General features: G+C 42.3%; 5 protein-coding genes across 23 annotated transcripts in view; 4 read left to right on the forward strand and 1 right to left on the reverse strand.

The window, feature by feature from the left end:
- LOC125762476 (casein kinase I) overlaps window positions 1–797 on the reverse strand; it is an 84,482-nt gene extending 83,685 nt beyond the window's left edge. For 17 of the 19 annotated variants that reach the window (XM_049424603.1, XM_049424601.1, XM_049424618.1 and 14 more), the window contains exon 1: window positions 606–797. The gene's annotated coding sequence lies outside the window, so the exon portion shown is untranslated. The remainder of the gene's footprint in view (window positions 1–605) is intronic. The other 2 variants (XM_049424604.1, XM_049424600.1) reach the window with 1 other exon arrangement.
- Window positions 798–888: 91 nt separating this feature from the next.
- On the forward strand, window positions 889–4,199 carry LOC125762471 (centrosomal protein of 120 kDa-like). Its single transcript, XM_049424591.1, has 2 exons — window positions 889–1,406; window positions 1,486–4,199. Exons 1-2 carry the CDS (start codon window positions 1,331–1,333, stop codon window positions 4,113–4,115), a joined length of 2,706 nt encoding a protein of 901 aa, XP_049280548.1. The 5' UTR covers window positions 889–1,330; the 3' UTR covers window positions 4,116–4,199.
- Window positions 4,200–4,799: 600 nt separating this feature from the next.
- Window positions 4,800–7,098, forward strand: LOC125762473 (myogenesis-regulating glycosidase). The gene is made up of 2 exons (XM_049424594.1): window positions 4,800–6,658; window positions 6,734–7,098. Exons 1-2 carry the CDS (start codon window positions 4,906–4,908, stop codon window positions 6,922–6,924), a joined length of 1,944 nt encoding a protein of 647 aa, XP_049280551.1. The 5' UTR covers window positions 4,800–4,905; the 3' UTR covers window positions 6,925–7,098.
- A 729-nt stretch (window positions 7,099–7,827) lies between these two features.
- LOC125762485 (uncharacterized) lies at window positions 7,828–26,292 on the forward strand. The gene is made up of 2 exons (XM_049424634.1): window positions 7,828–8,668; window positions 24,140–26,292. The coding sequence occupies exons 1-2, from the start codon at window positions 8,476–8,478 to the stop codon at window positions 24,481–24,483; spliced, it is 537 nt and encodes a 178-aa protein (XP_049280591.1). The 5' UTR covers window positions 7,828–8,475; the 3' UTR covers window positions 24,484–26,292.
- LOC125762484 (uncharacterized) lies at window positions 17,291–20,255 on the forward strand. The gene is made up of 2 exons (XM_049424633.1): window positions 17,291–18,453; window positions 18,536–20,255. Exons 1-2 carry the CDS (start codon window positions 17,986–17,988, stop codon window positions 18,713–18,715), a joined length of 648 nt encoding a protein of 215 aa, XP_049280590.1. The 5' UTR covers window positions 17,291–17,985; the 3' UTR covers window positions 18,716–20,255.
- Window positions 26,293–27,032: the final 740 nt, after the last annotated feature.

Below are 27,032 nucleotides of genomic sequence, written 5' to 3' on the forward strand. Positions count from 1 at the left end.
CACACTCAACACGCACACACTATTATGCACACCCATCGCTCGGTGCCCTGTTGTATGGGGTGCGTATCTGTGTGTGCGTTTCGTCCGCAGCGCGTTTCGTTTTTGCACTCTTCTTTTGCTTCACGCAACAGCGAAAATATGTCTACTCTTCCCAGTGCCTGCTTCTTCTTGGGCGTGCGTGTGTATTATGTTGTGCACAGTACCGTTTGCTGAAAATCCATTTCGCTTACCGTTTTTTTTTCTGGAGAAAAAGCAGTTGCAGCAGAAGGAAAGAAGCAAAAGAAGATGAACACCTTCATCGGCACACGGCACACGAGAACGATCAAGTGGAATGGAAAATGGTTGCAAAGCGATTGAAAAATGGCGAAAAGGAATAATAGTTTCCCGTACAACCGTACGATGCCTTCACTTGGACCCAAATTGAACACTTTTCAACACGAGCACACAGCACTTCTGCCACCCACCCCGACGGACCGACCAAAAAGGGCCACAGCCCGTCCCGTTTTCTCACACACAAACTCATCTAGAAAAAAACCGCACCAAAGACATTTTTTCTCCCCGTGGGTGTAGCAATCGATGATGGGTACGGCTAGTGAAAATTCTACCTTTTCCTGAACACGAACCTAGTTGTTTAACAGCACAACACTTTTTCGAAAGCTTCCGCACACGCGAAAGACTTTTGCTGGACGCAGAAATGCAGAACGCGTTGGATTAATTCGGGTAAATGCCTATTTTTGCTCTCTCGGAAAACGCACGCACACTCGGGAACCGCCTGCACGGTCGCACGGATACATAATGAGTAAATAGTGGTTGAAATTGAGTTAAATTGTATCGTACAGTTTTAACCACCAAGCATCACCTTGCTGGCCCTTAGTGCGGGAAACTTCAGAAAGAGAGAGAGAAAGAAAACGTACCAAAAAGCAGCATAACTGCCCCAAGCAACGGTGATGCGATTGCGTATGAATCGATTGCGTTGAAATGAGGAATTTTTTAGTTTTTGAATCCCTCTTGAAGCATTTACTACATCATTGATACAAAAGAAGCGATAAACAACAATTTATTAAAAAAAGTAACAAACATGTTTGGAAAACAAATTTGACCAAACCATGTTTGACATATTTTACAGAAGCCAAAACATACGTTTTTGTAACTTGGGTAATAACGGACCAATCTGTCAAATTCAAGAGTTTACTTTGTTTACATCGCGTCCCTTGTGCGGAATACATGTAAAAACGGTTACAAATGGAATCTACTTAATCTAAGTAGACTTTGCCGAATGAAAATTAGTCAAACTGAACGAAAGCTTCGCTCAAAGCACTTGTGAAAAACTATGGAACCATTTCAAACCATACCTCATCCGATGGACGACCAACAGGAGTTGATTATTTTCGTGCAAATTTTGGGCGGTAAGTGCGTTTAATACCACCGATAGGGTAATCTAGCTCGCAGCTGAACATTTGGTATCCCCCGTCTATTTCACCGTAGGAATACACTTTCAGCAAGAAAAGCAGGGACGAAAGATAGCATTGGTTGCATCTTTAAATCAGCAAGTGTTTGAAGCACTCAGTCGACGACCGGTTACCCCTGGCTCGGGAACCGCATCCTTTAACGCCAAACTAGTTTGGCAGTGCGATCGTCTTTCCCTTAAATTAATGAAAACCAAGAATGCTCCCATAAAATTGGACTGCTACGAAGTACAGCCGGCAGGGGCTCGGTGTCGCATTGGAAGTGTCGTCATTCCATTGCGGTCGGTTCCAGTCGTAACGCAAACACGGATTAAGTCGCTGAAGCCTCGCTGGTACAGATTGATTGCGATAGAAAATGAACGGTGGCGTCGAATAAAGCCAGAGCTTCATTTACTGGTCATGGTGACCGATTTGCAGTATCTGAACGAGTGCACTACCATACGCGATGATCTTTCCACACCCGATATGAGTGGCGATGAACAAACGAAACGCAGCGAACCAAAGCCAGAAAAGTTGCCTAGCAACGTAGAGCTACTGGAAGATCGCGGTCTACTGCAGATCGGTTGTAAAGATACGGATGTGGATCTATTTGTCTTCGAGATTGTTCTTAAATGTGCCCAACATTTGGATCAGCTTTGCCCCGGTAGGGATTCGTTTCGTCTACTGTATGAACTGTTTGGTGAACATCACGTATGTATGGCCGAGCGGATTAAAAGCGGTTCTGCGGTGTTTGACATTAAGGCGAAAATTAGAATCAATCTCCGTACCTCGATTGAAGCATTAGCCGATTACTTTGAAAAAGGATTCAAGATTCTAATTTCGGTGCTGTTAGACCGCGATGAAACACTAGAACCTGGCAAAACAAAGTCCGGAAAAGCCGTCGGAAGCGTGACCGTTAATTTCGTTGGTTTCGTAAAGATTAGTCACTTGGAAGATTTCAAGGCAAATTGTTCTGGCAATAACAACACACTGGAAACAGTTCGCAGTATTCCATTTGTTGCAGCAAACACGAATTGCCAAACGGAAGAAAAAATGAATGAAAAGATGATAATACCTTCCTTGAAGTATAAATTATCATTGCGATATTTGGGAAGTGATAAACCTATTGCCAAACAAACCGTAGAAACGTTGACCGACAGCCCTGCAACAGAAACGACTGAAGAGAAGAACTTAAACCAACAGATTGAAGAAAAACTTACCGCTAAACGAAGCGAATCTAAATCCAGTGTAGAATGTACAATGAAACAAATTTCAAACGAAGCACTTCCAAATGCGATATCCAAACCTCCCACGCCACAATCTAATTGTGTGAATAATGAGGGGGGACAAGAACAAGTAAACATCGATACTATTCTTATGGCATCGGAGCAAGATTTACGCGATATAAGACGCACGTTTGCCTTTCGAGTGCGTGTGGGGACGGTAAAATTCATCTCCTGTCCATCACCGGGTTTGTGGCAACTGGCATTGCAACACCCGAAAGCAGACACACCGTTCACGAAAATCACACTAGAGTTACTGCCCGACATTGCCGTACATGAGGATCGCATCGAGTTTGGCAATGTTACGCTAGAGCTGCTCTTTTCGGCAATTCCTGACCGAGTGATGGATACAATCAGTGCCGAGCCTTCCAAGCTGACACTAAACGGTCCGCACGGTTCACACGCTTTGGCGCGACTCAACAACGAAAGTCTGCTCGTTGGTACACGTGAACGACAGCCAGCTGGGGTGTTGGTGATGGTAAATGAGGCTGGAGAAAATGTGGCCATCGCTTCAGTAAGCTGCGATTTGAAGGAAGTCGGTTTAAACTACAACTGCCAGCTGTCTGTTGTACAGGAAACGGCGGACTGTTGTCATAATACGAGAAAACCTACTCACGGGACGAAACAGAAGGGTTTTGATGAAACGATCGCCTATAAGCTGATCGAGGAGCAAAAGGCATGGATGCAAGAGCAGCGTAAGCAGTTCATCGAACAATTGAAGGAAAAGGAACACAAACATTTGCAAAAGTTGACTGAAACGTGGAAGGAACAGCAAGCGGTTGCAGAAAAACGGCTAGCCGATCGTTTAGCGCATGTCGATGCGCTGGCAGCCGCTCTGGAAGAGTCTCACCGGACGATGAAGCCGGACGTCCCACAACACTCGCCGCGCGTAAAACAAATTGAGCAACAGTTCCGAGCGCAGTTGGAAGAGATCCGTGCTAAAGCGATAAGACTAGAGCAGGAAGCGGAAGCACAGATCGAAACAACACGTCGACAAAGCAAAGAGCTGCAGCAACAGCAAATACAGCTGAGCAACGATCAGCAATATTTGGTCGAAAGTAATCGGACACTGCGTAATGAACTGGAGCAGGAGCGTGCTAGGCGGGCCGAGCAGGAAGCGCAGCTTGAAGAGTTAACCGCATCAAAGCAATATTACAAAGAGCAATGGGCGAAGCAAACTCGCAAGGTACATCAACTGCAACAGGAGCTTAATATGGCCCGTACACCATACTACCAACCATCCGGCAAGGACGCAAATAGACGAGCGGGCAAACGAACGAATGCGGCCGGTTCTGTGTCCCAAATGTCTATGGTAGGAAGCGGTGCCCATCAGGGTGCCGGAGACGGTTGTACTATGTGCGACTGTACACAGGATTCCGATGACTAACGCAACGCCGGGCCATTTTGTGACATTCTTAATGTAAGACTGATTTTTATTTGTAATAAACCATTCTCGTGCCTTCGCTTATAAGATGTTGTTATATTGTGATAATAAATATTTATTTTTTCAATAAATAATTTTGTTTTGCGTTTCTACGCGGTGTTGCAGATTTGCGGTGGATTGTAACTTTACCACCGCCTAAATCTGTGCCCATAATGTTCTTTGCCCAAAAAGGTACAAAAAGGATCGAAAGAAAGGGATCTCTTATGTTTTCCAAACAAAACGGTTAGTCATTTCTTCCCAACGTAAAATAGTTGGAATGTGGCCGTTGCTTGATAGATGTATTAAACTAGCGATAGGAAATGAGCAACGTTGTTACGTATTTTACTTGATTTGTACAGAAGGTTTTCACGTTACAAAACAAAGTAGTTTTCTTTGTCGTTTAGACGACAACAGTTCAAGTGCTGCAATACCCAATAGGAAGCCATCTCACACGGGTGTAAGTGATCTTTTTTTTATCACGAAACGATGGCAAGGTGGTCGGCATGATAAGGAAAGTATTGCCTTTCAAGGGCTCTGTCAACTTCTCCTTGCATCGTACTATCAGCACACAAATGGGGTTTCTTCTGCTTTTAAGGAAAATATTTACCAACACACTCCACAGCCAGCAAAAGTATTTAAGGACGACACCGAACTTATTCGACTGTTATTCTACTAATGGATCTGAATTTGTAGTGTGTTGTAGTGTAGTGGTGTTTTGTGGTGAATAGCTGTACGACATTAGTTCATCCTCAAGATGTCCTATACTCTGCTAAGTAGCACCTTGTGTTTGCTGCTAGTTTTTCTCGCAAACAGTGGAGTGATCGCACAAACCGAGTACAACTTAACTTTCGACAAAGCGTCAACTGTAGTTAGCGTTAATTTGAAAACTCGTGAACTACGCGTCACAAGCTCCGGTCAGGTGGTGCAACAGATCCGTCTCAGCTCCAATCTAGATCCGGCAGCCGTATACGCCGAAACAGCGGACGGATTCACACTCACGAATGGCGCTACAGACGGAACAGTGCTGGAACTGGCAAGGGAAGTGGATGAAACCAACTACTCACAGTTTTCTGTCATAAGAAATGCCGTACCGTCGGGTGTTATGATCGTTGACTGTGCCAATCTGCTCAGCACGAACTGGTACGGTGGACCCCAGCAAAAGTACCAATACTGGCCGGTGCAAAAGCTGCGCTTTAACCGCTACAGCATGCTCTCGAAGGAAGCGGACAACAGTGCGGTCGGGGACCGTTACTGGCTCAATGCACTCGGTTCGTTCCTGTACGTGGATCCGTGGGCACCACTGTTCGTCGATCAGAACTATGGTCAGCCGGGTTTTATGTGTCTGGAGACGCGAGCCGTCCTGCCGTACGATACGTACGAATCAAGCTACGATGTGCGCTACACGATCGGTGTCGGTGCGGATGCCCGGGCAGCACACATGAGTGCCGTTGGACGCATCTTGGGTAAACCTTCCGGCCATCCGGCCGAATCGATGGTAACTGAACCGATCTGGTCAACGTGGGCCCGGTACAAGCGGGACATTAATGACATGGTGGTGCGTCAGTTTGCCAATGAAATTATCACCAACGGATTCCGCGGTCAGTACGAACTGGACGACGATTGGGAGTGGTGCTACGGGGCGCTCACCTTTAATCGCACCAAGTTCCCGAACATTCGCAACACGATCACCTCGATCCGGCAGCTCGGTTTCGCCCGTACCACACTCTGGATACATCCGTTCATTAACAAGGGATGCGAACCGTGGTACTCTGAGGCCCGCAGGCGCGGTTATCTCGTGGCCGATCACACGGGTAACACCGATACCGAATGGTGGAACTCGGTGCGCGGTGATGCTGCGTATGTTGATTTCACAAAGGCGGAAGTGCGCGAATGGTTTAGCAGTCGGCTACAAGCGATCCTGGACGAGTCCGGTATTGATAGCTTTAAGTTTGACGCAGGTGAAAGCAGCTGGACACCACCGGATCCAGTACTGAATGGGCCACCGGGACGCCGACCAAGTCAGATCATTGGTGACTACATACGTACGGTGGCCGCGTTCGGTGATCTGGTCGAGGTACGGTCGGCCCTCGGTACCCAGGATCTGCCCGTGTTTGTGCGCATGATCGACAAAGATTCGAACTGGGGCTGGAACAATGGGTTGCCGACACTCATCACCACGCTGCTGCAGCTAAACATGGTCGGGTATCCGCTCGTACTGCCCGACATGGTCGGTGGCAATGGGTACGACGATAGTCCACCGACGAAGGAAATGTTTATCCGGTGGCTGCAGGCAAACGTGTTTATGCCGAGCATCCAGTACTCGTTCGTGCCGTGGGATTTTGATGCCGAAACCGTCACCATTGCGCTTGCCATGACCGAGCTACATCGAACCATGGCACCGGCGATAATGGAGCGTTTTGCACTGGCCGTCTCGGATGGGCTACCGGTTAATCCACCGCTCTGGTGGATTGATCCGAGCGATGTTACTGCACAGAAAATTTACGATCGTAAGTTTGGCCTAAATTTGCGAACGGTGGATTAAGATTACAGAGTTTTTTTTGGATTCTCTTTTCTCTTTTTAGAATATTTACTAGGCGATGACATCATTGCGGCACCGGTTATTGTGAACAATGCACGCGCCCGTGACATTTATCTGCCGCGCGGTTCCTGGACAGATGGTAACACCGGCGAACAACACACCGGACCGAAATGGTTGCGAAACTATCCGGTTCCTTTGTCAATGGTGCCGTACTTTACACGCAAGGTTGCTTAGCACAGTGGTGTGCCCATTTCCCACAGGCGGGGATTATGTTGTGTTCCCAAACGATCGGAACGGTTTGGTATGAGCGGTTGAAGTGCAACCTGTGTTTGGTTGTGCTTAGTATTTAAGTGATCGTTAAATTATATCTGAATTTCTTTTCGAAAGAATAAAGTCTTATTTGTCAGATGTTTTTTTTGTTCATCTCAGCTACTTTCACATTAGTTTTTAGTCTTAAAAAATGCAAATTTATAATCATCGTTTGGTTTCTATTAATCAACCTCATGCTCACGCCGTTGCCGCCCTCTAAGCTAATTCCAGTGCTTCAAACACTGGTTTGCTCTCCGAAGGTCATTCTCCTACCATTCGGCAACCGTTTCAAGCGGTCATCAAATCTCGGTCAAACCGCACACCATACGCATTTATGAATGTTACGTCGTTTCCAACATTTTCTTTCCCCTCCCTATTTGTACATGTAGCCACCCAACACGTCATCGTCTTACCCTCCATTCATTAGTTGCAGCAATCCAAATGGAAAGGCGTGAAGATCGCATAAAAACGTCACCAACCAGAACTCAACCTACCCCGAGGGTCGGCGAAAATGTTTTGCCTTCCCCCACCCCCGGTAAACATACATATCACACATATCACCCATACGCAAGCGTGGCCACGGTGAAGAGTTCATAATGACCGGATGAAATCACCCTCTAGACCACCCCATCAATACCACCACCATCATAATGCAGTTCCGCTCGATAAGAGTGTTGTAACCGCATGCGTTGCCCGGTTTTGATCGGGCTCACACACCACTGCCCTGAGGGGGTGGGTTTGTTTTTATCCGGCCTGCGTTGTGTGTGCGTGCGTACGCGGGTATGTGTTCGATACGCGTGTTCGCGGTTCGAAAAAAAAACCGGTGAGCTTACAGGCTATGTATATGTGCGGTCTGCGCGCAAAGGCAGCATCTGCGCAAGATATTCCAACACACCGCTTCGAGTGCGCGTGTTTTCGTGGAGGAAAAAGCATAACATTCGTCGGGCGACGGTTGTGGGCTACAGATGTGATTTCGCTCACAGTAGGCTGAGCTTACAGTTTTTTTTGTTTGTTTCGTTGTCGCGTCTTCCAAACCGTGTGATCGCGCAACCGTGTTGTGACGTGCATTGTGTGGATTTGTGTGCCTCTATTGCGTATGTGTGTACATAGAATTGATCATGCCAGATCGAGCTGGCCACAGAAATACAACGTACAACCCCGTACTTCAAAACGATCCACACGCGCTGCTGCATTCAAATTGAGTACGGTTCTAGAAACAAAGTGAAAAACAGTGCAAGTGAGTGTGCGAGAACGAAGGAAAAGAGTACAGAAACAAACATTTTAAGCAAACAAGCTGCAGATTCGTCCGAAAAACGGGGTTCAAACGTACGGACAGTACAGTCCGTTTGCAGTATCACAGCCAGTCCTCCTCTCCGACACCGTGGTTCGAATGCTTTTCCCCAAAAAGGGTTTGTCAGTCTACTGCGAATAGAATCAAATTAAGTGTCAAATCGAACTAAGCTTTAACTTAGCAACATGGCAAATAATGTGGCCGGACAACTGCTTGTTTATGCGCTGCTGCTATTCTTCGTCGTGGTGGCCGTATTTCTTTCGTACGCAATAATTTTGCACACCGAGCAGTCGCAGATGTGGAGTACGATCAAGGATCGTGGAGCCACGCGGACCATGCCGAACGGAACTACAAACTACTGGTACTACATTGTACGGGGTAAGTTGGTTGAGTTTTGGCACACCTTTCAGAAAGTTTTGCAGAAATAGCCTGCTAAGATGTGGGGGTCTGCTGCTGTTGCTGCGATTCCCTTCAGGCACTTCACACTTTCAGCTAGATAAGATTGTGTTGTTCCGTGACCTAGACCGAAAACGCGCATTTGTGTGTCCCCTCCAGAATACCACTTATCGATCGCATCACAACTTCAATGTAATCGAAAATGCCATCACGACACCACCACCACGACGACCACGACTACAAACAATGGGACCACTCATGGCGCTAATAATAATACACAAACGATACAATAGTGTTCGCCATATGGAGACGTTTGATTATTGAGTTATTTCTCATTCCCTTTAGCTCTGAACTGGCCAATCAGCGGTGTGCTAATTGATTACTAAATGACACACTTAACCACAAGGTTTGCGCGGGTCACATAATAGGGCAAGTTAGTGCGCGAATAATTACGTCCATTACGAGTCTTACCGGTTTTGGTTAACTTGTGTAAGATGGAATCGTAAAATCATTTTCATCAGCTGGTAATCCTGAATCTTGAAACCTGTCTGTTTGCTTTTTTGGGGCAAGACATGCTATTCCATTATTGCATTGTTTCTGAAGCAGTCGGACGGTAATGTATTGATGATGGTTCTGAATGGAAGTTGTACTGATCGTTTTTAACGTTTAAATTTATTATAAGTTCCTAATCTTTCCCTAATTACGCGGATATAAAAATTTTACTCTCGTTCTCTTTTTTCCAATCGATCGCGAATCTTCAACTGTTGTACGGATTTTGTATTTCGGTCGCTGATGATTTTAGCGCCCTCTATGATCAAACATTTGAAACCTATTGCCGTATCGAAAGCGGACGCTGACTAATATTTAACACGCACAAAAACAATGGAATGACGAATGATTTACTAGAGTATTCGTTTTAAACATATCTGACTGACCTGAATCTGAAATACATATAATAATATTAACCAATGTCATTGGAATTAAGAAATTAAACTCTAGTTACGAACATGCGCTTGGCTTGTTAATAACACAATTGGATATGGTTTGCTAATATTTTGTTATGGATCGCTTGGCTGGACAGACGATAGAGAATTGTTTTTAATTTTTTTTTTGAAATGTTGTGCTGTGTTGTATTTTCCTTTACAATTTTATTAATGGAAATTATCAAAATGGATCAATCGGCAATTAAAAGGAAGCTATTTTTAGGATGATTGGGATTTGTTTTGCTCACTGTGTATATTTTTTGCTCTATGGTGTACAAATGTTTCTTTTTTTAGATATTAAAACAGTTTCTTTCTGCAGCACGTTATCTGCTAAAAGCTAGAAGTGTCACATGTTGCTAGCTATTAAGGGAAGAAAATAAATCAAACAAAATCATCATTGTATTCGAGCGATTAAACACCAGCGTAGATTCCATACAATTGTCAACAAACGATTAAAAAATGATTGTAATTAGTAAACCAACAATTGTACAGAGCAACCTTCATTTGCTAGTTGCGTAACTTGCGTAACGAGTAACGATACGTAGCGATAAAATCAACTTATCACAAACTACGCATGACGAGCTAACCAACAGTTGCAAAAGAATGTTCGAGACGCATAATTCAATGATATTTACAGTTTACGAAAAAATCTATTTTTCTGCAAAAAATGTAATGTTTCGGTGTAACAGAAAACCAAAAAACGGTGTAACAGAAAACCAAAGTTTGTATGTAAGTAAATAAGAATGTCAAAAATATTACTCAATTGTAAGTAATTCGTAACAGAACACTAAAGCACGATAAACGCACGATCATTTAACATTAAACAAATGTTCAACGAACAAAACTGGACATGATATACGCGCTCTTATTAAGATCTTAGTTGTCAAATTAAGAGCATGTTTGGCGCAACCAAGCTGTACTGTATTGTATATAATTCCTTTGTAAAGAACATATCTTAAACAAATATATAGACATGAACTACCGTTGTTTAATTATGAGCAAATGAAATCGAAACCATTTTTTATGCTATTTGATGTCCAGTGAGTAAAGCAACGGCAACAAGAATTAGCTTAGGTAGGAAAGCCGGCATCACCGCCAAGAACATGTAAACAATGGCCTAGGTGTGCATGATGAAGGATTCCATGCAGCAGTAACAATAAAACACACTTTTAATCGTGTTGTTTATCTTTCCTGCTTATCATGCATGTCTGAGCATCCTTATGTTTGCTACATTTTTGTGGTTGAAACAAGTTTGCACTAGATCCGATTACCCGGTTGTCTTACAAGTATCAAATACTTTTGCAAACTTACTTCCTGCACTGCAGTTTGTATTTTCTCGCTTGGCAAACAATAACTGGCTGAACTCGATTCATTTGTTGACATGCTGGATCATATGCAATAAAACTGGAATGTGATCTCACTTACATCGTGCAAACGTTAGGGTCGATCTTTGTCACAATCGTTTAAAGCGTTTTGTTCCATTATTTAATTTATTTTCGAGGTTAGGGAAAAAATTGTTTAGAATTAAAATATCCCAGCGTAGCTGCTTTAAGCATAATACAAACGATGTCCATCCACTTTTGTTACCTTTTTTTCTCTTCATATCTTTGATGATCATTTTATCTAACGCACCATTCATGTGATGCTGTGTACCCTTGGTCTCGCAAGGAAGGGCGCAATCGAAGATCGCCTTGAATTGGTTTGTAAACAGCATGTGAACAGCTTCGCGAAATTTCGGATCGATTTTTTGTTGCGATATTTACCAAACAGGTTGTAGTTTTTCGAGGTTCCAAAATGTAAGAGAGTTTATTCCATTTTTCTAGCCCTATTTATAAGTTTTTTCATGAGTGTTCCTATCGTGAGAGACCATCTCACTACTCACTATTTTCTCACTACTCACTTGACGAAACTAGCTTTCGTCAAATGGCCCTCTTGACGTCTACGCGTCAACATACTCCCCCCCATGACAGAACGTCATAAAGAAAACAAAACAAGTTACACGTGCTACTAAGCAGACGGCTTCGCAACAGGTAACAGACAAATTTTAGTTACTGGACGCGTAATTATACCTTTCGCCGTTTTCAGCTTCACTACACGCGTAAGCTGATCCTCTCCGGGATGTATTTCGACAATGCGTGCGAGGGGCCATCGGGTGATGGGAAGCGAATCGTCCACTAGGATGACCAGTCTGCCAGGTACTATCTCACTACGATTCACCACCTTGTTATCCTTCTGCATCTCCTGCAGATATTCTGTTGCCCAATGCTTCCAGAAGCGTTGAACAAGCAATTGCCAGCTCTGCAATTCGTCTAACGTGTAGGCCTTCAAGCGGGTGTAGTCGGGAACAGGCACCGCATGCATCGACGTGCCAATAAGGAAGTGCGCAGGAGTAAGCGCCGCCAGATCATTCGGGTCATCCGTCAGCGGCAACAAAGGACGCGAGTTCATTGCCGCTTCTATCTGCTGCAGAATGGTGCAGTACCCTTCATACGACAGCCTCGAACTGCCTAGGTGCCGATAGAGATGTCGTTTGGCCGTCTTTACCGCGGCTTCCCACAATCCACCGAAATGTGGGGCCTTAGGTGGGGTAAAGTGCCAAGTGATACCCAAGTCGGAACATTTGGATGCGATGACGTTTTGTAGCTGTTCGTTCTGAAACAATTCAAACAGTTCATTAAGTTCGTGTGCTGCACCCTCAAAGTTTTTCCCATTATCCGAGTGTATATCAGATGGTAATCCGCGCCGGGATGTAAACCGATGCAAAGCGGCCAAGAATCCTGCAGTGGTGAGATCGCCAACCAGCTCCAGGTGAACCGCCTTGGTTGAAAAGCACACGAACACACACAAGTAACATTTAGTGGCAGCAGCTCTCTTGTGTGTTGGTTTGAGGTAAAACGGCCCGGCGTAGTCCACTCCGGTTACGGAGAACGGCCGGCTTGGGGTGATGCGTTGGTACGGGAGTTGTCCCGTTTGTTGTTGCGTAAGCGACGGATCTTGTCGTATGCAACGAAAACAATTCCTTACTATTCCTTTCACTAGACGTCGTCCGTCGAGTGGCCAATACTCCTCTCGTATCTGGGAAAGCAATAGTCTTCCCCCGCCATGCATAAGCTTTTCGTGGTAGTGGACTGCGATGAGATGAGCTAGCTTATGGTTCTTGGGGAGCACGATGGGATGCTTAGACTGGTAAGGAAGCTGTGCAAGCTTCAAACGCCCTCCCACTCGTACTATTCCTTCTTCGTCGAGAAATGGATTCAACCGTCTTAGAGGTGAGTGTTTTCCCACGGTTTCTCCTATTTTCAGTAGTCGGATTTCCGATGAAAACTCGTCTTGCTGCGCCAGTTTGCATAGTACGATTTTCGCTGCTTCGATGAACTTGGGTGTAATCGACAATGCAGCGGAGGTAAACGGTGCTGACGGTTGCGTACGTATCTTGTGTTTTGTGTTGTGTATAAAACGTGTGCAGTATGCGATTATGCGTAACAATTTGGTATATGACGACGACAAATTGAACCAAGGGTGAATGGTATGTATATTGGCGACTGCAGCACTCACCTGACGAGTTTCCATATCCGTTTCAGTAGCCAGTGATGGATTCGAAATAGGCCAGTTAGAGGCAGGTAAAGCCAACCAATCGGGACCACAACGCCACATCGAACTTTTCAGCATCTCAGCTGCGGACATCCCTCGGGACACCAGGTCTGCAGGATTCGATGTACCGGGAATGTGCTTCCATTGTCGGGGATGCGAATAATTCTGGATCTCAGCAACACGATTCGCCACGAATGTTTTCCAGGTGTTGGGTGGAGACGCAATCCAGTTTAGCGTCACAGTTGAATCCGACCAGAAAACCGATTCGGTCGCATCGATTTTCATCGCCCGTCGAACACGATGATGCAGATGTACTGCTAGCACGGCTGCGCAAAGCTCCAATCTCGGTAACGTAACACGTTTCAGTGGAGCCACCCGAGATTTCGACGCGAGCAGAGTCACTCGTACCTGTGCCTGCTGGTCCTCACAACGAGCGTAAATACAGGCACCATATGCAACCTCTGACGCGTCTGCAAATATATGGAACTGTATTTCAGAGTTAGGTAAAAGCACATAACGTTCACTTTTGAAGTCAGCCAAATCCTTCCAGTCGTCAGTAACCGATTTCCATTTGTTGCAGATATGTGCAGGAACCGGATCATCCCACCCGATTTTCTGCAGCCACAACTCCTGCATCAGCAGTTTCGCGCGTATGATGACTGGAGCGATCAACCCAAGAGGATCAAACATTCGAGCAATGTTTGACAATATGGACCGCATGGTGATGCTGGTGGTTTCCATTGTTACCGTCGACTCGAAACACAAAACGTCGAGTTCGGGCTTCCAAGCGATGCCAAGTGCCTTTACCGTCTCGTTCGGCGCAAACTGCAGCGATGACTGTGTGCCGATGTGTTCCACTGGTAAACCGGTAAGCACGTCCAAACAGTTGGATGTCCACTTTCTGAGCTCAAACCCTCCCTTGGATAGCAACTCAGATAGCTGCTGACGAAGCTTGCGAGCTTCATCCACGCTGTTGGCTCCACCAATGAAGTCGTCAACGTAGAAATTGTGTTTCAGCGCAGGTGTAGCAAGTGGATAATCAGCACCTTCATCTTCCGCCAGCTGCAACAATGTACGAGTGGCCAAGAACGATGATGGAGACAAACCATATGTCACAGTATTCAACTCGTACAATTCAATCGGCGAATGCGGTGAGAAGCGGAAGAAGAGGCGAACCAATTTTCGATCATCGGGATGCAAAATGACTTGCCGATACATTTTTGCAATATCAGCTACAACAGCGATCTTGTAGGTACGAAAACGAAGAATGATGTCGATGAGTTCATCCTGAATTATGGGTCCAACCCGTAAAGCTTCATTCAGTGAATGTCCAGTCGACGTTTTAGCTGAGCCATCAAACACAACTCTAACCTTTGTAGTGGTACTTGATGCATTAAAAACTGGATGGTGTGGTAAATAATAAGCAGCTGTATCGTCACATTCGGTGCTTATACGAGACATGTGCCCCAGTTCCAAATACTCCTTCATGAACGTTTGATATGATTCTCGAAGTGCAGGATCGCGTTCCAATCTCCGCTCAAGAAGCTCGAAACGACGGATGGCCTGTAATCTAGAAAGGCCGAGCTTTTGATCGAAGTCAGGCTGCTTTGGTAGGCGTACAATATATCTGCCGGTGTCGTCACGTTTGGTAGTGGTCTTGTAAAGGGTTTCACAAGACCGTTCATCCGGTGAGTATGCGTCATTCACCGTTAAATCTTCTAATTGCCAAAATCGTTGTAGCGACTCCTCCAAAGATGCCATACAGACGACCCTATACGAAGCGTTGGAAACGGTTTTAGGTGCAGAACTTCCAACGGACGTTGCGCCGCTCACTACCCAACCAAAGACACTATTTATCATGACGGGTAGATGAGGTGCTGGATGGAACTGAGATGCATTCTCGAAAACTGTATGGTAATGACGAGCGCCAAGAATGATGTCAACGGGGGCAGCTTTATCGAACAACGGATCTGCTAAAGCGAAACCAGGTGGTATGGTCCAATCGTTGCGGTCAATATCGCGCGTCGGAATATTCGCAATCAAATTGTCTACGATCAACAACTCGGTGTTCACCGTAAACGAACTGGATCTAGAGACAATCTGGGCGTGTACGGATTCACGTACTGTTTTTGTAGATTGCCCAGCTCCAACAATAGTAATGTTCACATTACTTTTCTTTAAACGTAGCCGATGAGCGAGTCGATCGCTTATTAGATTCGGCTGCGATGCGCTGTCCAACAGCGCTCGCGCAGGATGAGCTATTCCGAAATCATCAATAATGTTGATCAACGCAGTTTGGAGTAAGACCTGCTCGGGTGCTTGCTGCAAAGCTGCTGCAAAAGTGCGTTGTGCGTTGTTGGTGGCTGTGTGATCTCTAGTGGTGTCGGGTGTGTGGTGCGGAAGTGCAGTAGTACTAGTGGTGTTGTGTACGTAGTGCAATTTCGTGTGGTGTGCCGCATTACAGTAACGGCATTTGTGCGGCGATGGGCAATCACGAGCCCTGTGATTCTCTCGCAGACAATTCAAACATAAACGCGCGGACATGGTAAAACGGTGACGCTCCTTCGGGTCCATCCCTTCGAATTGCGGGCATTTAAAAAGATAGTGCGCGGATTTGCATAACGTACAATTTGGCGTTTCATTTGATGTCGAAGCAAAACTGGCTTGGCGTGAAAAGGACATTCTCGGTGAGTGACTCAGGTCATGAACCTGTGACGTATGACGGTTGTTTACTAACAACGTCTCCAATACACGCATACGACGGTGAAGGAACGAAATTAAACTATCGTAACTCGGATCGGCGTTATTTGATGCGTGCTCTTCCCAATCGCGTAAGGTGATTATTGGGAGTTTAGTGCATAACAGATGCTCAAGAATGCTACCCCAAGTGTCCGTGTCTTCTCCCAAGTGCTGTAGAATCTTTTTATGCCGCTCAAATTCATCCACAAGATGGTGCAGTGTTGAAACGCTTTCCTTCTGGGCAGCAGGAATGGCAAACATTGCTTGCAAATGGCGTTTTCGCAGCAAATACTCGTTTGAGTATCGCTCGGTTAGCGTGTTCCATGCTAACTCATAATTAGCTGCACTTATGGTGATAGATTCTATCACTTGAGCCGCTTCACCTTTAACCGCGGCGCGCAAATAATGGAACTTTTGTATTGCCGGCAAATCTATGTTTGCGTGTATCAGGCACTCAAAGGTATCGCGGAATGTCAACCATTGCATATAATCTCCCGTGAATTCGGGCAGTGCAATAGTGGGTAGTTTGATGCCCTTTAACGGATTCAATCCGGTGCTCGTTTGTGGGATCGGAACTTGTTCTGATGGTAACTTAATCTGTAACTGCGATTGTACGTAGATCAGCCTATTCTCGAAATTCTCCCTTAGAGCAGCATTTTGCGCTATTTCTTCTGCAGTGGCAGCAGAATCTTCCAAACCTTGCTGAACACTTTCTAGATCAAGGCATAGCTTCTCGAACCTTTTTACACGTATTTCCACCTCTGCTTGGTCCCGTTCAGGAACGAAATCCTCCAAAAACTTCTCGTACCGCGAAAGAGACACCAACAAAATTGTCCGTCGGGACGCCAAGACAACGGGTTGCACGGGCATTGCGTAAGTGACTATGAGTGCGTGGGATTGACAGTGTTTTGCGTGCGGCGGCAAAATCAGCTGTGCGTTTCACAAAATCACGACGAATGTGATACGAAAGCAGGAAACGATGTTACGGTAACGGTGTGATGATCGAAATTCGCGATTAAAAACCAGGAGCAAGTACCATCCTGGTCACGGCACCATGAACAGCTTCGCGAAATTTCGGATCGATTTTTTGTTGCGATATTTACCAAACAGGTTGTAGTTTTTCGAGGTTCCAAAATGTAAGAGAGTTTATTCCATTTTTCTAGCCCTATTTATAAGTTTTTTCATGAGTGTTCCTATCGTGAGAGACCATCTCACTACTCACTATTTTCTCACTACTCACTTGACGAAACTAGCTTTCGTCAAATGGCCCTCTTGACGTCTACGCGTCAACAGCATGTTTATACGGCGGGTTATAGTCGCACCACTCACACACTTGCACGCTCGTGTTTGCGTTCTTGAAAACATCGCATTTGCTTTATGTCGCATGTACACTTCGCTCGTGAAAACATTACACATATGTGAATGTATGTAAAATCAACACCGGCAATGTGGCACGAATGTTTACCGCGAGCATGGTCGAACTTACTTCGCGAATGATCACACAGATGGCGCTGCATAGCTAGAAAAGTGGTATCAACTTCACTATTTCCGAACATGAACAATGAATTCTCAACCTAAAAGTATAATAGTGTTAATGCAATCATGGTTGAACAACGAACCCGGCAAGTACTGTTTGTTGGGCGTATGATTTATTAAGCACTAGCGTTTGCTGAAAGCTACCAAAAAAATTCCAATACCCCTGTGATGTTTTGTGGATTATTGTAGTACTATTTTTAGCAATACAGCCTGGCACGTTTATCATGAATTAAAAAATAGATAACTACAAATAGAGCTATTATTATATTATTAGATAGATGATAAAGATCGCTAATTTGTGCAGATGATGTTTCCCATTAACAATGAGACATATATATATATGGAGGTGATTTGTTCTATTTGCTTATAAATTTCCACCTTCAGCAAACGTTAAACGAAAGCATTGTGCGTTAAATAGCGTGCGTGGAACAAAGAGTGACAGCTGTCAAAATGAAGCAAAGTAATAGGCTCGTGAGCTATTTTAGTGCATTGGTTGTTAGCATCGTTCTTTACGCAACGTTGGAAGTTATCAACTGCAATGAAGAGCGAATCCCGGTGTACTATCCCAATCGGATTATTTTCACGAATGAAACCAAACCGTTTACTGTGCGAGTGACACGATTTATCTGTACGGAAACACCGTACGAATTGTCAGAACTATTGCAGTGCAAAACTGTCTTACGCCGCAACAGCCCGACATTCTTTAACGTTTCTATACACGTACCGATAGTGTTAACCAAAGCTTACATCGAAGTTGAAACGTTCTACCGGTTGAATGATTATCATTCATTTCCAGTTACGTTATCCGCGGAAGTTTGTGCATATTTCCGCAACCCATCGGAAGATATTTTTTCGCGCCATGTTATGTCTGTCATGTTGGAAACGGTACCGCATTTTCTCTACTACTGTCCACAAGGGGTAAATATGCTTTAAACGATCTAAAATAGATTACTTTCTATCAGCAGCACTTAACAATACGTCTTTCCTTCCCGTTTTCTAGAACACAACTTATAATGCAGTGTATTGGCTGGAGGATAAATTCTTTCCCAAATCCATACCAGCCGGAGACTACCGGCTAGATGTGCGGTTCCTTACTGAGCATAACATAACTTTACTTGCATTTCAAGCTTACTTCTCTGTCCGGCGAAGGGGTGTATGGAGATCGTTAATCGAATGGTAGCAAGCTTAAGAACAATAAGTTTAAAAAATATTTATTGTGCAGTCAAGAGACAATAAAGTAATGTACTTTAATTCCTTGCCAGTTCGATTCGTAACTTTTTTTAGAATGTCGGTTTATAAAATGTTTTATTTGTTTAGTAGAACTGTATAGTACTTACGGGTACTTACGTTTGAACTAATCTCTCATGTATTTAACTATGTTCAGATAGTACACGAGCTATCCGTGCATTTCAAACTATGATGTAATTTCGTTTATATTTGATAGGTAGAGAGTCAATTTCCTTGTTTTATGTGTTTCAGGATTTCAGGCGAATTATGAAAACATATATTTACAAAAGTTAAAACATTTTTTTTCATCTAAATAGAAACCAATATGAATACCAATACCAAGTAATCAACCAATGATATTACATAGGCAGAAAAGTGTTTATGGATTATATCTCATTTACAAATGTAAACTAAACATTTGTTAACATCAAAAGACAATTATATTACACAATTATTGTTTAACAACGAACAACCTGAAACGTATTGTCAGTTGTGCGAATAACTCATTATGCCCTAACATGTGCTCAGAGTTACCAACCAAACTGGAACAACAATTTTCTGATGTTTTGTGGATTATTATCATACTATTACTATTTGATTGGTAATTTGATAAGGATTGATGTTTTTTCCACTGTTCCAATTACGACGTGACAACCATATATATGGAGGTGATTTGCTCTTTTTTGGTTTATAAATTTCCACAAAATTCATACCTTCAGCAGATGGTGAACGAAAGCATCATAATCATCGTTATTAGCATTGCGTGTTACATAGTGTTTGTGGCACAAAAAGTGACAGCTGTCAAAATGAAGCAAAGTAATAAGCTCGTGAATTTCTTTAGTATATTACTCGTTAGCATCGTTCTTTACGCAATGTTGGAAGATATTAACTGCAATGAAGAGCGAATCCCGGTGTACTATCCCAATCGGATCATTTTCACGAACGAAACCAAACCGTTTACTGTGCGTGTGACACGATTTATCTGTATGGAAACACCGTACGAATTGTCAGAACTATTGCAGTGCAAAACTGTCTTACGTCGCAACAGCCCCACGTTCTTTAACATTTCCATACATGTACCGATAGTGTTAGACAAAATATACATTCAAGCTCAAACGTTTTATCGGTTGAACGATTATCAGGCATTTCCACTAACTTTATCCGGGGAGCTGTGTTCCTATTTCCGCAACCCATCGGCGGATATCTTTTCGCGCCATGTTATATCTGTCATGTTTGAAACGTTGCCGGATTTTCTCTACTACTGTCCACAAGGGGTACTATAAGCCAACTGTGTATCTGCAGGATTTTAAATTTGTTTTCTTCTTTTGCAGAACAGAACGTATACGGCAGTGTTTTGGCTAGAAGAAAAATTCTTTCCCAAATCCATGCCAGCCGGAGACTACCGGCTGGATGTACGGTTTCTTGCTGAGCATAACATAACTTTAGCTGCATATCGAGTGTACTTTTCCGTCCGGAGGATGGGTATATGGCGATCGTTAATCGAATGGTAGCGAGTTTAAGAAAAAAATGAACACATTATTTTATTACACAACCAAGCGACAATAAAGTAAAATGCAAAGTTAATGATAGGTCCTTTGATAGTTCAATTTTTTGTCAGTTCATGTAAGAACAATATTATATATCAGTTGAAAAAATGTTCTATTTCTTTTGTACGATTATATTGTACTTGAACAAATAAGGTATACGTCGGCAATTACGTTTGAATCATTCTCTGGTATATCTGGACGTATTTAAGTATCAACATGTAATACCCGAGGTACACTATACACTATTATGTATTCTAGCATGTGCTCAGAGCCAACCAACAAAACTGAATCAGCACTCTTCCAATGTTTTGTGGATTGTGACCATACTATCACTATTTGATTGGTAATTTGATAAGCAACGCTAATTTGTATGGATGATGTTTATTCCAATGTCCCAATTACGGCGCTCTTTTATGGTTTATAAGTTTCCACAAAATCCATACCTTCTGCAAACAGTAAACGAAAGCATCATAATTATCATTACCATTACGTGTAACATAGCGTCTGTGGAGCAAAAAGTAACAGCTGTCAATATGAAGGGTCATGTGAAATTCGTGAACTACTTTAGTATATTACTCGTTAGCATCGTTCTGTCCGCAATGTTCGTACATATAAATGGCAGTGAAAAGCTAATTCCGGTGCATTATCCTAATCCGATCATATTCACGAACGATACCAAATCGTTTACTGTGCGAGTGACACGATTTATCTGTACGGAAACACCGTACGAATTGTCAGAACTATTGCAGTGCAAAACTGTCTTACGCCGCAACAGCCCGACATTCTTTAACGTTTCTATACACGTACCGATAGTGTTAACCAAAGCTTACATCGAAGTTGAAACGTTCTACCGGTTGAATGATTATCATTCATTTCCAGTTACGTTATCCGGGGAAATTTGCGCTTATTTCCGCAACCCATCGGAAGATATCTTTTCGCGCCATGTTATGTCTGTCATGTTGGAAACGGTACCGGATTTTCTCTATTATTGTCCACAAGGGGTAAATATGCTTTAAACGATCTAAAATAGATTACTTTATATCTGCAGCATTGGAAAAAATAATTTGTTTTTCCCTTTTGCAGAACAGAACTTATACGGCAATGTTTTGGCTAGAAGAAAAATTCTTTCCCAAATCCATGCCAGCCGGAGACTACCGGCTGGATGTGCGGTTCCTTACTGAGCATAACATAACTTTACTTGCATATCGAGTGTACTTTTCCGTCCGGAGGATGGGTGTATGGCGATCGTTAATCGAATGGTAGAGAGTTAAAAAAAATACTGTTTTATTTAAGTGCAGATCCATGCGACAATGAAAATTAACATTCAGTTTGCTTTGTGGAATTGAACAAAGAATTTTGGGGGAATTCGCTAATTAACTAACCTCGGTCTTTTTGCATCTAGCATAAACTGCCCTTTCGCAGTGTAGAGAAGGAAATGAAAGAATTAACTTAATTTGTAGATAACGTGCCGTTGACTAGCAATAACACTTATAGCCATCGCACGGGCTAAAATGAGTTTGACATCACTGTACAATCATCAATCTCATAAGCTGCACGATAGTGTACAAAGAGCGCCGATCGAACAAACTTTACAAATCAACACACAGATGGCGCTGCATGTCGTGGTGGGTTTATTGGCTGTAGTCGATAAAGCGGGTTCAATCGTTTCACCATTTGTGCATCAGGAAATTAAATTTGTTAGCAAAATTTCTATATTTTCTATTGAAAATACATACTTGTAACCTATTTTTCCCATGGTAAAGAATACGTTCATTTTAAAAAGTAGAGCAACTGCTAGTTTGTTCTTAATTTTAAAATGTTTTTAAAGAAAAAAAATATTTTTTTTATTTAGAAGGTTGCTTTTCGTCACGATGAATTACAAACAATAGTACGTGTTACTCTAGTGTCACTGAATTTTGTCTGTTGACAGAAAGAGTGATTTACCGATTAGTATAGTGTGTTCATAGATACTTTTGTTCCGTTTCCAAATCACCCTTGGTAATTACTTTAAATAATCTAAATAATCTTCTTAATCACACTGCTAATCCGCGTCTGGTTGACATAAATCAACTCAGCAGAGCATTGCAATGTTGTGAGCAATGTTGGGGAATGTTCAGTTGGAGCTACAGGGTCTCTCGTAGTCACGATTACAATTTGTCTGCCGCGGTTGTTTGTTTATGTTCGAATAAAGTATTCTTTAGTTTGCGTGCTTGAAAAAAAAAATGTTTCAAATGGTAAAGAAGAAAGATGATGACTCTCCCATCAGAATGTATGTAGAAAAGAGAAACCAAGAATGCCGTCACTTAGTAATGAGCAAGAAATATGTACTGGTTGTGAAGTGATAGTCACGAGCAACAGGCGTATATTCAGTACAATTTATCTTACTCTAAGGATAAGAGCAGAAACAAGATACGAAAAGCCATCATAATGTCCCAACGTCCCAGGCAGCGGACGTCGCTTAATTAGATGTGGTCATCCATTTTCAATTTTCTACATTCTTCTCTGGTAGGGTTCTTCTTTTATTAGACGAACGCAATGTTGACAGAGCACATCATCTTGGCTGGCATCATGTCAGCGGTCGATGCAAATTGTTAAAAAGCGAACAGAGCACACAGAAACTGTGAAATCTAATGAATGTCCTGTTTCGACGACGAAAGCAAATAAAAACATTTCGACAATTCCTCCAACTATTCATGGGGTGCAGAGATATGAATGAGAATTGTCAAAACAAAAATTGCATTTCAATCTCCCAAGATATTAATTATCAACGAAAATAAATACACCCTTGATTCTTTATCATTTTTCTACATTTTACACGTTTGTTATTGGAGTAAATTTTTAAGTACATCACAAAAGATAATACCTTAGCTCTGAAAATAGTAAAGAAATCGTTGTTCGGTAGTACCCTTGGCATTAGTATACCATTGCAAACATCATGTTAATTACGGTCATCTTCACAAATGCCGTTCAACAGCATGTTTTCCTCTGGCAGTTAAACGTCTCTGCTCACAAATTGCACGTCTTGCTAAAATCGAAAACAACGCCCCAATCAAGCGGCAGATGAGTGACACAAAACAAGCATAATTGACGTTAATCATATTTTTCGTCGGCTGCATGCCCATTTAGCGGATGGGCTCACGCGCTAGATTATTTAGCATTGCAGGAAATTTTTTTTGTAAAAATACTGATGGGTGCCATTACACGTGTTTTTTTGTACATGTTTGATAGCTGTTGGAAAATTTTTAAATTTAATGTTGAATAATACTTTTACTACATTAGGTTTGTTGCACAGTCGCGCTTATTTTTTAAATTTGTGAATATTATAGACTTATAGCTTAACTGAAAAGTGAGGTTAAACCAATGAAAATTAACTTTCCAGTTAAAAAATATTTCAAAAAAAAATCTGAAAGTAAACAAATATTTTTTCTGATAAAAGGCGTGTATGTATGCGTGTATTGAGGCGTATTAAGTTTAACATTTAAGTTGTAAAGCCCATATGGTAACCTTACTTGAACAATATGGCGCGATCATTACAATAATTTTTGTAAATCTAATCTACAAATAAACAAATAAAACATAATCTATTTAGCTACGATCGTCTGAATTTGTTTAATAGCGTCCATCCAACACAAATGTACGGTTAATATGACTACCAGAACTAATTTGAAACCAAGAATCTCTTAATCACTCCTAAATGCTTTAAAGTGCGCTTGTGTTTATTGCAAGTTGGAGTATTTAACGAACATTTCAATATTACATTTTAGTTCCATTGCGAACAAAAATTATTGCCCGTATTAATTCTTCGTTATCATTCTTCTAACTCGTTACAGATATGGACAAGATACGCAACATGACGGACGTACTTCACATGGATCGTTCAACGCACATCGTACCAACGCAGGTTGGCTTCAGGGTGGTCGGTAAGGATTTCGAAATACATTTCGATCGCATCAACGTAACGCATGCCGGCGACGATGAGGGCTCCTCACATCAACCACAGCAGGATTACGTACCAACGCTCGTCAAACGCAAAACGTACGTGTGGGAGATAACAAGACGTCAGCCTACCGCCAACATTACGGTACCGGTGTTCCTGGGAAAGCACGACAAGCAAGCCATTCCACCGTTTCAAAATGCAATTCCACCACCCGATGCTGACGCCAAAAAAGAGTAGCTTGGCATACCAACAGTGGTGCCCTGTTTTACCAGTAGTCCAGAAACGAAACAGTGTTTAGAGTAAGGTCATATTATACCTCCAGTAATGCTATGTTCCGGGTGATTCTTTGGTAAAAACCGGCTCAAAAGAACGTGATTACGATTGTTGTGATTGTACGTGATGATGATGGGTGACGAATAACGAATTTCTAAGTAGTCACCGCCAATGGGCTTTTGCGAGTAGAGCAAAACAGGAAGCCAAATGTGGAAAGATGCTGGTTTGCTTAAAAGCTCATATATTACGTTATTTAACCTTTTCATGCTACATTTGACAAGACAAAGTAGTTTATTATCTTTCGTTATATTATTGGACTTTGTTATTCATTGTTTGTTTTAAAATGTATGGAGCTTTCTCGTTTTGAAATGTATTTGAATTACATTTGAATTTTGTGACACAAAAATAAGAGAAAAAAAACATTACAGGAAACACTTTTACATTATTCAAATGATGCAATTGAATTTATAAATTTAAAAGACACTGATTATAAACATTCATTTGGCATAGCACTGAAATGGAAAAAAATATTAAGTTATTAGAATTGCACAACTATAACAGGTATTTACCAAGAATTTAAAATTCACGAAATGTAAATCTTCAGCAAAGCTGCTATGGAGTACGAAACGTGTAAATTTTTGTAATTGTTTATAATACAATATTATGTATGTAAAGAAATGTGATGCAGCATCCATGAAAGGCATTTATTGCGAATTCGAGGCTGAGTAATAAAAGTAGCTTTTTTATTACTCAAACAATTTCATATTTGTTAAAAAATCTCATAACGAAACGGAAAACGATAAGCATTTGTTACTTCGAAATTGTAGAGATCGTATTAATAAGATTCGTCTAATTCCATCCGCGTACGCTTCAGTGCTCAATGAACATCATCCAAAAACACCGTTATCCAATGCAAGAGAAACGCACTACCCATGAAAGCATCTCTAGCGATAATTAATAGTCGACACAAATGCTTCACGACTTTGACGATTCCAGCCAAATGGTTCCGCGACATACATATGGTTTACGATTGTAAAAAAGCCATAAAAGAAGCTTCAGGCAAAGATAAAAGAATATTGTATTTAATGGATAAGTGGCGTCATTTACCCAAACAACGACGATAAGATGTCATACTAGAACAGAAAGAATCGGATGGGAGCAGCACGAGCAAATGTTCCTTGACATTCTAGAGACACTTTGACTAGCAATGGAAGCTGTACTTTGATATGCAACATTAATCATTCGCTCATTTTCGGTAAGCTTCACTGCTGATGACTCGCACATCGGTGCAGGGTCACAGTACGAACGGAATAAAAACACAAACCAGCACCGCTCGTTTGGTGAGAAAGATTAATGCAGTAAACATTCGCGCGTACGATCGTGCGTGTTTGCCCTCGAGTGTCAGATGAAATCGAAAGTGTCGCATCGGTAAATTGTGTAAAACCTACAAATGCCATTTACCTACAGGGCGTTCCACCCAATTGATGCGTGTGTGGATCAAGCAAAGGCATGCAACGTTACATACCTCGCAAAACGCGTTAGTAAACCACACAATTCGGTTTGCTTGCCGATCCGCAAAGTGGAAGGCAGCAGGCATCAATTTATTTTTATTGCATAACTTTTAGCATGGCAGCAAAATGATAAGCGAATGCAAGGATGAAATTCCATTAAATAAAGAAGAACTGATTTATTATGTTATTAAAGCGGTAAATGAAATGTTTTCATAATATAATTAAAACGAAGTAAATAAAACGTATAATGATTGTTTTATAATTATAATTGCTTACTTATTTTATTTACATTTTCTAGAAACATTCTATTCTAAAATTATGTTACATAAATAAAAGTATTCGTGAAGCAATCTCTAAGAGATCGAGTACAAAACGTTAGCTTAGTGGAATAAACATGAGTTTTAAATGCATTATAGTAATTAATTTCATAATCTGTTGCATAATGTACCCGAAATGACGAAGAAGTAAATTTAGCTTTGCACAGGGTAACATCGGAACCGAAAGACAAGAGAAAACGTTTGCCTTGATTGTTGCGTTCGTTTGCAATTTGTTGAATAATTAAATATTTCTAAACAATTTCTGCATTAGCGTTTGTTTTACAAACAAAAGCTAAAGCTATCAGACACACAAATACACAGATACACATAAAGCATTCGTAACAGTAAAAGGTAAACAAAAACGTAATAAAATGATTACTATTTGTGAGAGTTTAGCTGCTGTTAGTTTGACTGACGGAACGATTGTATTCCGCCGGTCAACTGGGAGAGACAGATCGTATATTCGGTCACTTAGCACCACACCATTGCAGCACCCACGTTGTAGCACGCTTGTGACAAGCACACCAACTGCAGAAGGGTCACTTCCCATCTCTCACGCATATCTCACGGATGCCGTAGGATGAGTAGGTAAAGGTGGAAAGTAATCGGAGCAACGGCGGCAGTAACAGCAATAACAACCGGTGAGGTTACTTTGCCGTTTAAAGACCATTAATTAACGCAGAAT

Source organism: Anopheles funestus, chromosome 2RL (genome assembly GCF_943734845.2).
Source record: "Anopheles funestus chromosome 2RL, idAnoFuneDA-416_04, whole genome shotgun sequence".
Classification (NCBI taxonomy): Eukaryota; Metazoa; Arthropoda; class Insecta; order Diptera; family Culicidae; genus Anopheles; species Anopheles funestus.

Coding starts and splice junctions, on each gene's coding strand:
- LOC125762471 (XM_049424591.1), top strand. CDS start 1,331: ATGGAACCATTTCAAACCATACCTCATCCGATGGACGACCAACAGGAG. Junction 1,407..1,485: donor TTTCGTGCAAATTTTGGGCG/GTAAGTGCGTTT, acceptor ATTTCACCGTAG/GAATACACTTTCAGCAAGAA.
- LOC125762473 (XM_049424594.1), top strand. CDS start 4,906: ATGTCCTATACTCTGCTAAGTAGCACCTTGTGTTTGCTGCTAGTTTTT. Junction 6,659..6,733: donor TGCACAGAAAATTTACGATC/GTAAGTTTGGCC, acceptor TTCTCTTTTTAG/AATATTTACTAGGCGATGAC.
- LOC125762484 (XM_049424633.1), top strand. CDS start 17,986: ATGAAGCAAAGTAATAGGCTCGTGAGCTATTTTAGTGCATTGGTTGTT. Junction 18,454..18,535: donor TCTACTACTGTCCACAAGGG/GTAAATATGCTT, acceptor CCCGTTTTCTAG/AACACAACTTATAATGCAGT.
- LOC125762485 (XM_049424634.1), top strand. CDS start 8,476: ATGGCAAATAATGTGGCCGGACAACTGCTTGTTTATGCGCTGCTGCTA. Junction 8,669..24,139: donor CTGGTACTACATTGTACGGG/GTAAGTTGGTTG, acceptor AACTCGTTACAG/ATATGGACAAGATACGCAAC.